General features: G+C 43.5%; 2 protein-coding genes across 4 annotated transcripts in view; one reads left to right on the top strand and one right to left on the bottom strand.

Moving 5' to 3' along the window:
- The window catches only part of LOC138845860 (uncharacterized), a 214,817-nt gene that overhangs the window by 142,078 nt on the left and 56,952 nt on the right, over positions 1–15,787 (bottom strand). The window lies entirely within an intron of this gene.
- On the top strand, positions 4,712–8,266 carry NPVF (neuropeptide VF precursor). Its single transcript, XM_002713827.5, has 3 exons — positions 4,712–4,884; positions 6,163–6,554; positions 7,964–8,266. The coding sequence occupies exons 1-3, from the start codon at positions 4,747–4,749 to the stop codon at positions 8,037–8,039; spliced, it is 606 nt and encodes a 201-aa protein (XP_002713873.4). The 5' UTR covers positions 4,712–4,746; the 3' UTR covers positions 8,040–8,266.

The following is a 15,787-nucleotide window of genomic DNA, read 5'->3' as shown; positions in this document are numbered from 1 at the left end:
CAGCCATCTGGGGAATGAACCAGTGGATAAAGGATAAAGGACCTCTCTCTCTCTCTCTCTCTCTCTCTCTCTCTCTGCCTCTCTGTAACTCTGCCTTACAAATAAATAAATAAATCTTTTTTTTTTTTTTTTAAAGTGTTAGGAGTAGAGATCAGACTTGATCGGGTATACTACCATAGTCACTAGTTGTTCAGACTTCCTTTGTTCAAATCTTGGTTCTGCCACAAATGGCTACAGTGATTCAGTCTCCCTTTCTGGACCCTAGTTTCCCTTTCTGTAGAGTAGGAACAAAAGCATACCTGCTTATTGGATGTGTACGAGAGATCAATGAGTTAATTCACAAAGTACTAAGGACAGTTCCCAGCTATTGGTGAGTGTGACAGCCCAAAACTAGAAACAACCAAATTGTCCATCAGCTACAGAACAGGCTGCAGGAGACAAGGGAAGGAAACAGTCATGGATCTCATGAAGAACTTCTGCTTGGATAAGTGGATGGGTGATAGTAACCATGCCAGTTATCGATTCATTGACTCTCAGCTCCAAAACCCCACTTCAGCCCATGCTTTGAGATAGTGGAGATGGGTAAGCATGTCTCCTTTGCAGCAGGCACAATTTTAAGCTTTGTCATTAGAAGGAAGGCCCTGGAGGGGCCTCTCCTCCTCGGGGTCAAGCGCACTTCCATTCGCCCCTCTCTGTAGTGGTGCTCTCTGCCGGTGAGCTTCAGTGCAAAGTCCTCAGCGGTCTCACAGGAATCTCAGAAGTTGCCTGTCCAGCCTTCCACTGGCACCCAGGAAGGTGCCTTCTGCTTTGACCGTGGACAAGCAATGGCCCAGGGGAACCAAGCCCCCTTCCATCCACACCTTCTCCAAAGTCATCCAGATTGCAGCCAGTTTACACTTTCCTTGGATTCCTTCTACCAACCATAGTGTACTCCTTACTCCTTTAGGGCAAATATCATGTTATAATTGATCATTTCCATTGATCATTCCTTTTAACAACAATTACATTTTCTGATTGGACCCTGACTGATGTAGTGGTATTCATTGAAATGAGAAACCTAGGAGAAGAAACAGATGTTGAAAAGACAAACTACATTTTGGACAGAGAAAGCTTAAGATGCCTGTAGGACATTCAGACTGCACTGTTTTGTAGGAAACAGTATTTGCTGGGGGTGAGATGAAGCTCAAGAGGTGTCTGAGCTGCAGAGGCTCAGCTGTAAGGAGTACAAAGGCCACTAAAATCTTAACAAATATAGTCTGTATTTAGCTGCCATAGGTAAAGAAGATAGATCTTTTTCTTAGTTTTTTGTATGCTCATATATCTCATCAAGAAGCCCTAATAGCCAATCAGTATATGGCTAAGTTGTGATGCATTTCATCAAAAGGTTTCGGGTGATTTCATACTATGTGTGTCAGGTACTGTTGTTCTGTATCTGCTAATGTTTTCAAAACTAAATCAAGACATAGTTGAGAAAGGTCAAGCCCTGTGTTAATAAGATAGCTCTAACTGCACTTTAAACTTGGAAACCTAACTGGCAGAGGCAGGGCAGCAATTAGTCACATCAGCTACTTGAGATGCCAACCAGAATCAGAACTCTTATGAGCCAACACCCCAAATAGCCCTGCTGAAAACTGGTGAACTGTTGAAGTCTCATTTTATTTGAAAATGACAACTTGACACAAAACATATTTTGAAAGAGTCCCAGGCTGACGCCTTCTGCTTTTTCTGGGGTGTGAACTTGGCCAATAAAACTTGCCCCTTGCCCCCATTTCTCAAAAGTTTGGATCTACTGACCACAAAACAAAGGAAGTGCCATCAGCAGTTTGCAAAGTAACAATTTGGAAGAGAATTGTATTCAATCCTTTGGGAAATTAAACCCAAATAATCCAATAACAGCATTACAAAATTAACACTGGACAATGAATTGAATTCATTGCCTCCCACTGTGGGGATTCTTGGCTACCACAAATCAGGACATATAAAGCCAGTGATGTCAAAGGCCTCAGCAGAGTCCCCATGTGATGTGAAGGCACCACCAGACTTGGCACATGGTTGTTTTTCAACTTTCTGGCTCCTTCTGGGGATTTCAGTTCTGCCTTGCCACATCAGGGTACTTCAAAGGGCTGGCATTTGGCACAGTGGTTAAGACACCACTTGGGATGTCCACATCCGTATCAGAGCACCTAGTTCAAGTCCATGCTATACTGCTTCTGATCCAGCTTCCTGCTAATGTTCACCCTAGGGGAGCAGCCAGTGATGGCTCAAGCACTTGGGTCCCTGCCACCTATGTGGGAGACCCAGATAGAGTTCCTGGCTCCTAGCTCGGCCTGGCCCAGCCTAGGCTATTGTGAGCATTTGGGAAATGAGAGATGCAAATGGGAGATCTCTCTCTCTCTCTCTGTGTGTGTGTGTGTGTGTGTGTGTGTGTTTTCCATTCCCTCATCTCTCTGTCTTTCAAATAAATAAATAATTTTTTTTAAAAATCTCCTTCATGTAGAAGTTGGGAAACTTAAAACCAACAACAAAAATAAGTGTTCTTCAAAAAGCTTGTGAGAAATGAACTTGAAAACCTTTATTTTTATGCAAAATATTTTATTGAAATCCATGCATATGAGAGGTCTCCATATAAGTTCATGGAAAATGCATACTATGAGAAAATTGTACATGGATTTAAAAAATGTTTTGCACCAGAAGAAACTTTCTTTATTCCATTTTCCATGAACTTTTTGAAGTACCTGCTATTATACACATAGTAAATTGGTGAGAAAGGCTGGAGGTGGCACAATTCATGACACAAAAGTACAATTTTCTGATTTGCTTTCTAAAAAGTCACTCCAAGTGCTTGTTTATTTGGAGCTGGAGTTCGGGAAATCCAAGTAAAGATCTCTTACTCTTGAAATTGAAGGGAACCAGCCATGGTGTTTCTGGAACCTGGACAATCTAGTGAAAAGACAGGTATTTAAGAATACAAGGGGAGAACAAAAGGTTCATGGAAAATGCCAATTATTAAAAAAAAAAAAAAAAAAAAAAAACCCTGGGCGGCGGGGGACAGTGCTGTGGCATAGCGGGCTGAACCTCTGCCTGCAGTGCCAACATCCAGTATGGGCACCAGTGTTAGTCCTGGCTGCTCCTCTGCTGATCCAGCTCTCTGCTACAGTCTAGGAAAGCAGCAGAAGATGGCCCAAGTGCTTGGACCCTTGCATCCTGGGATTCTCAGAAGAAGCTCCTGGTTCCTGGCTTCGGATCAGCCCAGTTCCAACTGTTTGCAGCCATTTGGGGAGTGAACCAGTAGATGGAAGACCTTTCTCTCTGTCACTCCCTCTCTCTGTAACTCCACCTCTCAAATAAATAAATAAAATCTTTAAAAAAAAATCAAACTAGAGATGAATTTCCAAATCTTTGCAGCAAAATGAATTTACCACCTAATTGCATTTTCCACAGATTTTTTCAGGTACCCTCATACCATTTATCTACTTCAAAAGAGACTCAATTTGGCATTTCAGTATATATGTATTTATTTCTGTAACTTCTTGTTTAATGCCATGATGTCAGTATGCTTGTGGCAACGCAAGATTATCTAAATAATGTCGGCCCTGGGAGCAACACAATGAGCAAGTGTGTGCGCTACCAAGCCTCTGCTACTATACTTAAGGACACGGAGGAAAAGATAGGATGCCTGGTGATTTAATGCAGTTTTGCCAAATGACTCAAATGCAAAAGACCTTGACCGGTTCCAGCCTCTCCACAGAGGGCCAGTTGGTCTACGTACCTGTGGAATATTCATTTTTCTGCCTATCTTTCATATTACAACTGACATTTACTCCTGAAGCTTTCTTTAAAAAAATTTTTATTTATTTATTTTAAAGGCAGAGTTACAGAGAGGCAGAGGCAGAGAGAGAGAGAGAGATTCTTCTATCTACTGGTCTACTCCTTAAATGGCCACAACGGTCAGAGCTGGGCTGATCTGAAGCCAGAAGCCACAGCTTCTTCCGGGTCTCCCACATGGGTGGTGCAGGGACCCAAGCACTTGTGCCATCTTCTACTGCTTTCCCAGACCATAGCAGAGAGCTGGATCGGAAGTGGAGCAGCCAGGTCTTGAACCAGCGCCCATATGGGATGCCAGCACTGCAGATAGCAGCTTTTCCCGCTACACCACAGTGCCGGCCCCTCCTGAAGTTTTCTAATAACCACGCTGCATTTTACCAAAATAAAAAAAATTAATGTGTGGCATTTTATTGGGGTATTACATGATGTATAACACTCTTCTTGTTCCTAATTTTCTTTGACATTTTGAAAATACTATGCCTAATTCTTTTGTGTGAATTAAAAAAAATTAGTTAGCATGAGTCAAATACTTTTTCTCACTTCCCTTAAAAACTGACGCAAACACCAAAAACAAAATAACATTTGTTGAAGCTCAAAGAAATGAGGCCCTCTGTTTGGAATCTTAATTACTGTCACCCCAAACTTCCCTAATTAGAAACGCTTTCATAATGAGGAAAAATTATTTTCATCGTGAATTAATTTGCAAGCAAAAACACTTCTGCCTTTCCAGAATGAATACCTTGCATTCCTTACATGCATATTTTAGTTACACACTCTAATTAATAGTCATACTTAAAACCTGCACAATTGATTTCACTGTTAAAGGAAACATCGCTTTGTTTTTTGACAGTATAAAAACACAACTTTCCTTCTTGTAGACACTGGGCTACACATATAAACTTAATTTTCAAATTGGACAAAATGGAAATTATTTCACCAAAACGATTCATTTTATTGACTTTAGCCACTTCAAGTTTGTGGACCTCAAATATCTTTTGTACAGATGAATTAATGATGTCCAATCTTCACAGCAGAGAAAATTACAGCAGATATTGTAAGGTAAGTTTTTTAAATCTATCTAACATGACCAGCATTAAATATATTTGTCCTCAGTTTAATGATTTTGTAAAAAGTGAGAAAAGTATGTTTCTTTGTGCTTTTTTTGTGAACTTCAGCCTTCCTACAACAGTGTATTGATGCAATTTGCATTAATTAGCACAAAAGCAGATAGCTTGGCCTCTCCAACAATAGTTTAAGTAGAGGCTATGACCCTTAGACGATGATGCTTAGCAAGCATAACGTGCCTTAATAATCTTCAGTTTACTCGGAACTGCACATTCTTAGTTATAGAACTCAGATCCAGATATACTCAGCTGGTCATTTCCGTTGTCTACAAACTACAAACAAAAAATATCTTCACAACTTCTAGTTAGCAATTCCAAGCTGGTAAGTTTGCGGTAAATTCAGCATCTAACTAAAATGTTTAGCGTTAAAGGGAAGAATTTTAAGTTAGTTTTATTTTCTTCTTCATGTTTGTATGTATTTTCCAAACTGGCTGAAATTAGTATGTATTACTCATTTTATTCAAGTTACAATAGAAGAGCAATCATTTAAAAATCTTCCTATAAACTTTCATGATAAAACTAAATCTAATTAAATATTCACTGCTCATATTTTCCATGAGCCCTATAAAGTTGATAGATTTGTGGTATAGTAACTCAAAAACCAATTGGTTCTTTACTAAAAATGTAATTTATGCTTTAATAAAAATACAATTGGTTTCTTGAGAAATGCTTTTAGAGCATGAAAAGGTAAAAAAGAAATTCAATGGGGACTCCTCCAAGTGCACCCTACACCTGGCTGGCACCTGTTTCCAGGTACCACACTCCATGTGCATTTTGGTCTATAAATGGGGGTGCAACAAGAGACCTGGAAAGCGAGTGGGTACTTCCTTTAAAATCAAAATATAAAAATATGTAAAATATTTTACAACATGAATCAAATAACTGAAGGAAAATAATTGTAGTAAAACAAACTTTTTGCTTCATTTCAATACTTCATTATATTCCTGCTGCTTGAACATATTGCTCTGTTCACTATATATATTTTATTAATATTTCATAGTTGTCTTACAATAGTCTAGGGACAGAGAAACTAGATTGCTTTAAGAAGCTTAATACAAATTATTTATTAAAAAATTCTGCACTTAAGAATACAAACTTTGTTTATAGCTCTAACAATTCTGCAAGATTAAATTCTGGATTCAAGTTCATTTGGGGTTTAAATCTATTGCTTATCTCAAGAATAAATTATTTTAATGGTCAATCCTAATTATAGCTTAGAGGACATCCAGAAGAGGAAAAGGAAAGAAGTCTCCATTTTGAAGAATTAAAAGATTGGGGACCAAAAGATGGCAATAAGATGAGTAGCCCTACAGTCAACAAAATGCCACATGCGGCAGCCACCTTGCCTTTGAGATTCGGGAGGACCACGGAAGAAGAAAGAAGCCCTCAGCCAGTGGCCAACCTGCCTCTGAGATTCGGGAGAAATATGGAGGCGAGCATCTTGAGACGCATTCCTAACCTGCCCCAGAGGTTTGGGAGAACAACAACAGCCAAAAGTGTCACCAAGACACTGAGTGACCTGCTGTCACCATCTGCCAATGAGTTGCTGTACTCCATGGCCTGCCAGCACCAAGGAACTCAGAATCCTGACCCCAAACACCCCAGGTAAATATCTGAACACAGGCAGAGTGCAAGGGCCATTATAGAGAGCTGGTCCAGAAACTGGACAATGGACTGCATCTTTTCCAAGTAAATTTCTTAGAAGGAGAAAGACAAAGACACAGGGAAATAAATACCTGTAAATTTAGAACCACAGGAGTGCAGGTTTAATGAACGTGGCTATAAAGTGGGATGGTTTTCCCTAAGCCACATCTGGGCATCAATCCTATAACCCTACAGCCACACACTAGGCCCATGACTGACAGGATGGGGAATTTAAGCCTCAGACATCTGGTCTGACACTGGACCTCTCTCAAGAGTCCCAGATGAGAGCTCTGTCCTCAGGGAAAAAGAACACCATCCCAATAACTCAGGTCTCAAACACAGACACTTGTCCTCCCCAGCTTTTCATCACAGTTGTTTTTCTGTTTGTAAATCAATCCATTTAGAATAATCCTTGGTATTCATGAACAAATATTGTCTACCATGTACAAATCAGAGTGCAGATGACTAAAGAGATTTTAAAATCAATGTAACTTTCTAATAGAGTGTGTGTGTGTGTGTGTGTGTGTGTAGTGATATAAGGTAGGCTACGATGCAGAAGGAATGGTAGTAGCTCCATCAGCTCATGAGAGAGGCCCTCTGAGAATACTCCTGTTTAATTCTTCCCATGGTACTTTATCCCCACCTGACAGATTGTACTCATAGGTCCATCTCCTCCACTAGAGCTTCATTTCCATAAAATCTCATCATTTTTGTCCACTGCCAAACCCTCCATGTCCAGAAATGTGTCTGCCTTCACTAGTGGCCAGAATGAGTGAAATGACCTGAGAGAGGCACCAGACAGCCCTCCCGGGGGTCTGTGTGTGACAATCTGGGGTGCGCCACCACTGCATGTTGAAAGGCAGCTCTACTTTGGATGTTCAGAGGCTGGCGGGAGGAGAGAGGTCATTTTCAGGCAAAGGCAGGACTTTCGGCAAAGGCACGAAAGCAAGATGAGCCAGGAACAACCAGGGTTCAGTTTGCAAGGGTACACAGTATGTGGAGAGGAGAGGAGAGGAGGCCAGAAGGTACAGTGGGCACAGAGTGCAGACGCCGCTGTTGGGACAAGAACGCTGGGTGTCATTCATCGAGAGCGAAAACCCCTGACATGCCTGCTGAGGTCCTCTGATATCATATAGAGGAGGACCGTCCACTCACTGGATGTTAGGAGAGGGAGATCGGAGATTCAGCAGTAAGTTCTCAAGCCTGAGTGCCTATCCAAAAATTAGCATCCCACCCCCATCTCACTCACAGCACATGCAACACCATTCACCTGACATGTAATTAAGCATTTAGGAGTGTGGGTTGTGTTTTACATGCTTTTGCTGACTACTGTTCGGATGCATGAGAACGTTTTGCTTCTTACATTTTAGGGGACTGGAATTCAAGAAAACAGACAATGCTGAGCTGCAGCAAGAAAAATCAGAAAAATCTGGAACCTGTCCCTAAAGATAAAAAAAAAAAAAAAAAAGGTGGCCTGTAACCTACAAACAGCTCTACAGTGACAGCAACAAGGAAGACGGCAGCTCCCATCTGATGCACTATGTATCACTGAGAGCAATTTTCTCTTGTCATTGCAGCTAGTATCTTGAGAGTTATTAAAAACGACTTAGAGAACATTTGTAATGTATAATTGAAATTGCTTTTGTCTGAATAAAAAGAACACTGCAAATACTTAAAAAGTCTCTGGTAATAGAGGGAGACTGAAACCACATCATCACCTTATGTAAAAATCATGGGCACAGTTATACTTACTAAAAAAAAAAACCTAATAGAGTATTACTATTTCATCCAATATGATGAAAATTAAATGAACAGAATAACATGGGTTGACAAATAAATGGACACAGATAATCAATCACTTAGAAACATTTTTGTACTTAGTTTTTACTGTTAGTGAATTTATGATAGAGTATCATTTAAAACTTGGTATCTTTCTGTATAACATTACAAGATAAGGGAAACTCTTAGATTTTAGGGAGATAAAAGAAAAATGCAACCATTAGTTAGTTAACCTTTTTCTAGTGTCTCTTCTGCCTGTGTCCAGAAGTTTGCCCTTGGTGCATCTCTTTTCTCCTCACTTAACATTTCAAGTTTTGGATTTGCAAAAGAAATCTGGCCACTTTTCCACTAACAATGTATAAACTCAAGACCCCAGAACACAAATGCCTGGTGATCTAACTTGAGCTTTTAGAGTATGAAGTCCTTTATCAGACATAAATGGTTCATGTCTCAGGGTAAGCACAGGAAATAGTTTTATTTTTCTCCCATCGCACCTTCCCCCGCTGGGCAGAGATCCCCTAATGATACCTCGGACAGATTCCACAACTTCCCTGGCCACCTCTTGATATTAAAAAACTCCATCAGTGTCCCCTCTCCCATCTCTGGTAGGGTAGGGACTGGAAGGACCTGAACTTGGAAAGGAACAAGAGCCACTCTTCCTCTCCCCCCTTCCCTTCTCGCCCTAGGGGCAGGGTGGTGGGAGGGAAAATGGCAGATGGAAAATTAGTCTCCCCTCCTATCTTCTCCAGGGTATTGGAGTGAACAGGGGAGGGAGGGGGGATTGAATTTCTGGCTTCTGGTTTCCTCACTGGCCCAGTCCTAGCCATTATGAATCTTTGGGAGCATGAACAAGCAAATGGGAGCTCCCTCTCCCTCTCCTCCTCCCCTTCCCCCCCTCTCAAATACACTTTTAAAACTTAAATTTAAGGGTTGGGGACAAGGTGGGGACAGGCTTCCCTGGTGGAAACATGACCAAATGCCATGAATTTCATTGCTGTTCACAGGTAATGTCAGATCTTTGTCCTCCCTAAGTCAAAAATACACCAGATTGATTGCATTCTCATCAACATTTCAACCTGCATTCAGCTATCAGTTCATTCTTCTCCCACTTTTCCTATGCCAAGGCCCGAGTTAGAAGACAGGAGTGTGATCGACTTCTGCCCTCTGTTCCTGCTTCATCTGCCTCCCCTCTCCCTGGCTGCTTTTTTTAGATTCCACTAGAGTGGAAGAGAATTTGGAGTGACAGCCCAGGAAACAGGACATTTCTCCACATGCTGGATGGACTCACTCTTAGGACCCAGAGGATGGCGCTACCCCATATTGCGACACCCTCTCCCTATAACTGTGGTTTCCTATGACATCGTCCACTCCCAGGCTGGCTGTGAGCCTCTGCCATGAGCCATAAGCATCTACTCCATCTGTATGCCCAGCTCTCTTCCAGGGGTCCCCTTGAGTAGGACTTGAAACAGATCCAGCAAATGCCCCTCCCCTGCAGACTACACCTTGCCCTCCACAGCTGGGCACCATCCCAATGTGGCTCCCCTATGCTACTGCCCCTGGCCTCTTTAGCTTTGGCCTTTGCTTCTCCCAACCACACAGAACATGGTTCTTCATCCTGTGGAAGCCCCTCTCTCATGAAGGGTCAGAGACACAGTGACCTCAAAACCTGGACAGGGGTAGAGGCAGTCAATCTGGGTAACATCTCCCCCCAAAGAAGTCTCTGCACAGATCAAATCCTGCCCTTTTATCTCCTCCAAGTGGGTGAGGGAACCAAGAACCAGTAGAATCTTCCCAACCACATCCTTTAAAATGTCTACAATTGGTGATCTGGCTTCGGAATTTTACTCAGATCAGATCTGGGGGGGGTTGGTTAAAACTTCCCTTTGAGGACCTTTGCTAAACAGATGCATCTCATCCCATGAGCAATCACTACAGCTGCTAAAGTGATGTTCCTCTAAACCAGGAAGTCTCAGTGCATTTTTCTTGGAGGAGTTCTAGGGTAGACTCTCAAAGGGTTTTGTGACCCCATGTAGTTAGAGGATCAATACAATTGAAGATTGTTTCTAGAACTGTTCCTGGTTAATATCTAATTCAATTTACAGATGAATATGTCTATCTGTTCAGCCATTTAAGTGATGAGATCATAATGTTAAAACGATCCAAATTACTCAAATTATCGAGCCTGAATTTCCTCCAAACACTGGATTTTCAGGGTAGCCCAAAGCAGAAGCAAGGTAGTTAACTGTGCTCTTCTGCCCATTGTGCTTCCCCAAAGCAAATTCCCCCAAATACTCCACACTCCACCCCTTCCTCTCTTCCAGCACTTCCCTGCCCCCCAGGAAATTCCATTTGGCTTGGTTCTTACCCATATTTCAGCCAGCCCTAGAAGCGGAGCAGAGTGCAAGGGTTGGGGGAAGAGAAGGATCCAGCCCACCTTCTACAGTTACATCTGCATGGAAGACAATGTCCACATCGACGCTAGGTCCACATTTCATACATCGCACTGTGACAGCCACCCTTGGGAAATAGAAAAAGGACCGAAAAATGTACTGACTCTGGGACAACTTTCTTAGGGTGGAAAATGAAAGGTCGGGGGCAGCACTGTGTCGTAGCAGGTAAAGCCGCCGCCTGCCATGCCGGCTTCACATAAGGATGCCAGTTCTAGTCCTGGCTGCTCCACTTCTGATCCAGCTCTTTGCTATGGCCCCGGAAACCAGTAGAAGATGGCCCAAGCCCTCAGGCCCCTGCACCTGCATGGGAGACCCGGAAGAAGCTCCTGGCTCCTTTTTGGGGGAGTGAACAGTGGATGAAAGACCTCTCTCTCTCTCTCTCTCTCCCTCTTCCTCTCTGAAACTCTGCCTTTCAAATAAATAAATAAATCTTAAAAAAAAGAAGAAGAAGAAAGAAAGAAAATAAAAGGTCAGTGTTCATGTAACCATGAGCAACAAAATGAAATAGGCAACAAAGGGGAGCGTAATGGCCTTTTGCATATTTGTTCTTGCTTTTTTCCCTAAAGATCTTCTTGGGAGTATTATATCACCTCTTCCTTTGGAAGTCATCATACTATTTAATGCAAATACCAAATCACATCCAACTTCAGAAAACACAGATTTCATATATCTATGCCTCTGCTTATGCTAATTCCTTCAGCCCAAAGGCCTCTTTTCTACCAACCAAAATTCTCTAAGACACAGGTCAAATTTGGATGTAACTGCATATATAACAGAAACTCCAGATAATAGTTTTCATTGAGACTTTTTTTAACCTCCCTTAAAAATACCTGGAAGGACAGTTCTGAACAGGTGTGCAAATTCCCCAGGCACCAGGGACCCAGTCTCCGGCCTTCCCTCTGCACCACCAACTTGAGCCCAAGGCCCCTTCCAGATCATCACATCCCTTTCCAGGCAAAAAGGAAGGGGGCTTTTGCAAAAGAGCCCCTTGAAAGAGCACCATCCAGCCACTATTTTCTCTTTTGTGTAATTAGCTGCCCCAACCTGCAAATGAGCCTCTCTTAGGCACACTGCTCCAACCACTACTACTATGAAAAACACACTGTGGAGACCAGGTGAACCACCAGATAGGCTGCCCAGCCACTACAAAATCACTTCCCTATTATATAAATTATATATTTGAATTGTTCTCCTTTGCTAGACCTGAGTTACAGTGGCACTATGGACATCTGGGCTGGATCATTCTTTGCTGGGGAGGAGCCGGTACCTGGTGCATAGGAGGATTTTCCGCAGCATTCACAGCCTCCACCCACCAAGTGCTAGGGGGACCACTCCCCAGCTGTGACAACCCAAAATGTCTTCAGACATTGGCAAATGTACTGTAGGGCTAGGACCATCCCTAGTTAGGAAGCACTGACTGCCCGAATCCTCTCTGAGTTCCCTCCTCAGCTGCATCATAATAGGACCTATTGTTATGACAACAATTTCTCCTGTTTAACATTCAACACTTTCAACTACTTCTGCCACACTCATTTTCATACTTTTTTTTTTACAGTTAGAGTTATAGACAATGAGAGAGAGAGAAAGACAGAGAAAGGTCTTCCTTCCGTTGGTTCACTCCCCAAATGGCCACCATGGCTGACACTGCCCTGATCCGAAGCTAGAAGCCAGGTGCCTCCTCCTGGTCTCCCATGTGGGTGCAGGGGCCCAAGCACTTGGACCATCCTCCACTGCCCTCCCAGGCCACAGCAGAGAGCTGGACTGGAAGAGGAGCAACCGGGACTAGAACCCGGCGCCCATATGGGATGCCGGCGCCACAGGCGGAGGATAAACCAAGTGAGCCACGGCGCCGGCCCCCATTTTCATACTTGAGAACTGAGTTCAGGTCTGAAGGAACAGAAGCTAGGAAGTGGGTTCAGCAGGGCTGACATTCAAAGGTTTTTCTCCTCCACCTCCATCTACTGCCCCGCCCACCACAACACAGCCACGTGCCCTCTGGACATATTAAACAGTCAGGAAACAAGACAAATATAACAAAAATAACAAAAAGAGTGCACTGCAGCCCAGGAATAAATCTTCCATGTTTTTTCTTCTTAAGATTTATTTATTTATTTGAAAGACAGACTAACAAAAGAGACAAAGACAGAGAGAGCTATCTTCTGCCAGGGCTGGGCCAGACTAAAGCCAGGAGCCAAGAACTCCATCCAGGTCTCCCACATGGGTGGCAGGGGGCCAAGCACTTGGGTCATATTCTGCTGCTTTCCCAGACACATAAGCAGGGAGCTGAATCAGAAGTGGACAGCTAGTGGTTTAACCTACGGTGCCACAATGCCAGCCCCTAAATCCTCCATATTTTAAAACACTGTTTAGAGATTTTATTAGGAAGGAGTGACAGAAAGAAGGCTGGGAAGGAAGGAGGGAAAGGAGGAAGTAAAGGAAATGGGAAGTGAGAGTGGAAAAGAAAATGAAAGATTCTTGGAGAGCTTGATTCTAGTTGTTCCTTAATTTCCATTTAGAGGTGCCTGTAAGGCGTAGATACATCACAGGACACAAGCAGGACCAAAACTTAATTCTTCAGGATTAACTTGGGATTTTCTCCCTGTATGGCAGACAAATGCCACTGCTGACGATGAAATGCACCTGTCCATGTCTGCTTCAGGGACAGAACCGTGCCGGCCCTGGGAGTCCCTGGGATATGCAGGTGTATGAAGGGAAAGGGAGTGGTGGTGGTGGTAAACTTCTGCCTGGACACTGAATCCTGCACTCCAGAAGAATCTGCAGTCTGTTACAGATCTCAGGATGTGGAACAAAGCAGTAAAGGAATTAAAATAAATCAGAAGTAAGACGTCCTGGGCCACGGGCAGGGATAGCAGTGACCTTTCCTTTTCTTACTCCTCTCAGATGGGTGCTTGGTGGAATATAATCACCTTGCTTCTTGGAGTCAGGCTTGAATTAGTAAAACATTATCAGGTGAGTATTCATTCCTGAACTTAGTATTTAGGAAGTGGCTCTGAGCTCCTGAAATGTTTATTAGATGTTACCTGTTTTATTCACTGTTGTTAAAAGTATTAAAAATGGGGAGGAGGCAGGCATTTGGTGCAGTGGTTCAGACACCCACATACCATATCAGAGTGCCTGGGTTCAAGTCCTGGCTCCGTTCCTGTTTCCAGCTTCCTCTTCCCTTTTTTTTTTTTTTTTTTTTTTGACAGGCAGAGTGAGAGAGGGAGAGAGAGAAACAGAAAGAAAGGTCTTCCTTTTTCCGTTGGTTCACCCCCCAAATGGCTGGTGTGCTGCGGCCAGCACACTGCGCCAATCCAAAGCCAAAAGCCAGGTGATTCTTCCTGGTCTCCCATGTGGGTGCAGGGGCCCAAGCACTTGGGCCATTCTCCACTGCTCCCCCACCCCCGGGCCACAGCAGAGAGCTGGACTGGAAGAGGAAAAACTGGGACTAGAACCTGGTGCCCATATGGGATGCCAGCGCCACAGGCGGAGGATTAATCAAGTGAGTATAACTCAGTGGTATTAAGCACATTTCACTCGCCTTCTTATATACCCTAGCACTGCTCACCAGTTATACCACACTATTTTTTTTTTTTTTTTTTGGACAGGCAGAGTGGACAGTGAGAGAGAGAGAGACAGAGAGAAAGGTCTTCCTTTGCCATTGGTTCACCCTCCAATGGCCGCTGCGGCTGGTGTGCTGCGGCCAGCGCAGCGCGCTGATCCGATGGCAGGAGCCAGGTGCTTCTCCTGGTCTCCCATGGGGTGCAGGGCCCAAGCACTTGGGCCATCCTCCACTGCACTCCCTGGCCACAGCAGAGAGCTGGCCTGGAAGAAGGGCAACCGGGACAGAATCTGGCGCCCCGACCGGGACTAGAACCCGGTGTGCTGGTGCCACAGGAGGAGGATTAGCCTGTTGAGCCGCGGCGCCGGCATATACCACACTATTAATAGCTACATAACCACACTCAAAACTTCAGCATGATTTGTTGCCACCAAAAAAAAAAAAAATCCTATGAGAACAATAACTCTGATGGGGTTTAGAGATACTCTGATTCTTACAGACTCATATTGTTTAGGAATGTCATCTTCTTTCCCTTTGAGCCTCTTTGAAACAGGATAATTGTTGCTAATCCTTTTTCCCCTTGCACTAGGCCATCTCACCAGCTCACAGCATGCCGCATTCACCTGGGGCAAACTTAGTGCTTTTTGGAAATACCTGGGACAGCCAAGGTGTCTGGGAGCAGTCAGATATGGGGAGACAAGATTTCACAGCAGTAATGGAAATGACAGTGGAGTTTTCCTGGAACATGGAGGATGGTCAACACCCATTCCTACTCTATTCTATAGCACCTTCCTTCCAATGTCACTGCTCCACAACATTCTTCCCAATTGCCTATCTTTACTGTGCTTTTCATGGGTTTCCCTGGTCTCTTTATATTACAATCAGCAAAATGTAACATCTTAGAATGCACACTAAGAGTAATTAGTCAAATAGATGTCCAAGGATAACTAAAAAAATAGCGTGGGGTTGGTCTGTGCTGCAGTGGATTAAGCCACCTCCTGTGATGCCAGCACCCCATACTGGCACACCAGTTCAAGACCCAGCTGCTCTGCTTCCAATCCAGCTCCTTGCTAATGCACCTGGGAAGGCAGCAGAAGATGGTCCAGTTACTTGGGCCCCTGTCACCCACATGGGAGACCCAGATGGAGGTTCAGGCTCCTGGTTCTGGTCTGGCTCAGGCCCTGCCTTTGTGGTCATATGAGGAGTGAACCAGCCAATGAAAGATCCCTTTCTCCATTTCTCTCTCTCTCTCTCTGTGTGTCTCTGTCTCTTTCTGCCTTTCAAATAAAATAAATCTTTAAAAGAAAATAGTGACTTATAAGATATATCATGGCATTTTCCTCATAATATTAATGTAACATATTGTTTAGCAAATTGTAAGTAATAACCCATTATTCTCTTCC

This window comes from Oryctolagus cuniculus, chromosome 16, assembly GCF_051225735.1.
Source record: "Oryctolagus cuniculus isolate XC-2025 breed Fujian yellow rabbit chromosome 16, ASM5122573v1, whole genome shotgun sequence".
Classification (NCBI taxonomy): Eukaryota; Metazoa; Chordata; class Mammalia; order Lagomorpha; family Leporidae; genus Oryctolagus; species Oryctolagus cuniculus.
Note: the sequence above shows the minus strand (reverse complement) of the source record. Positions and strands in the feature narration are given on the sequence as shown.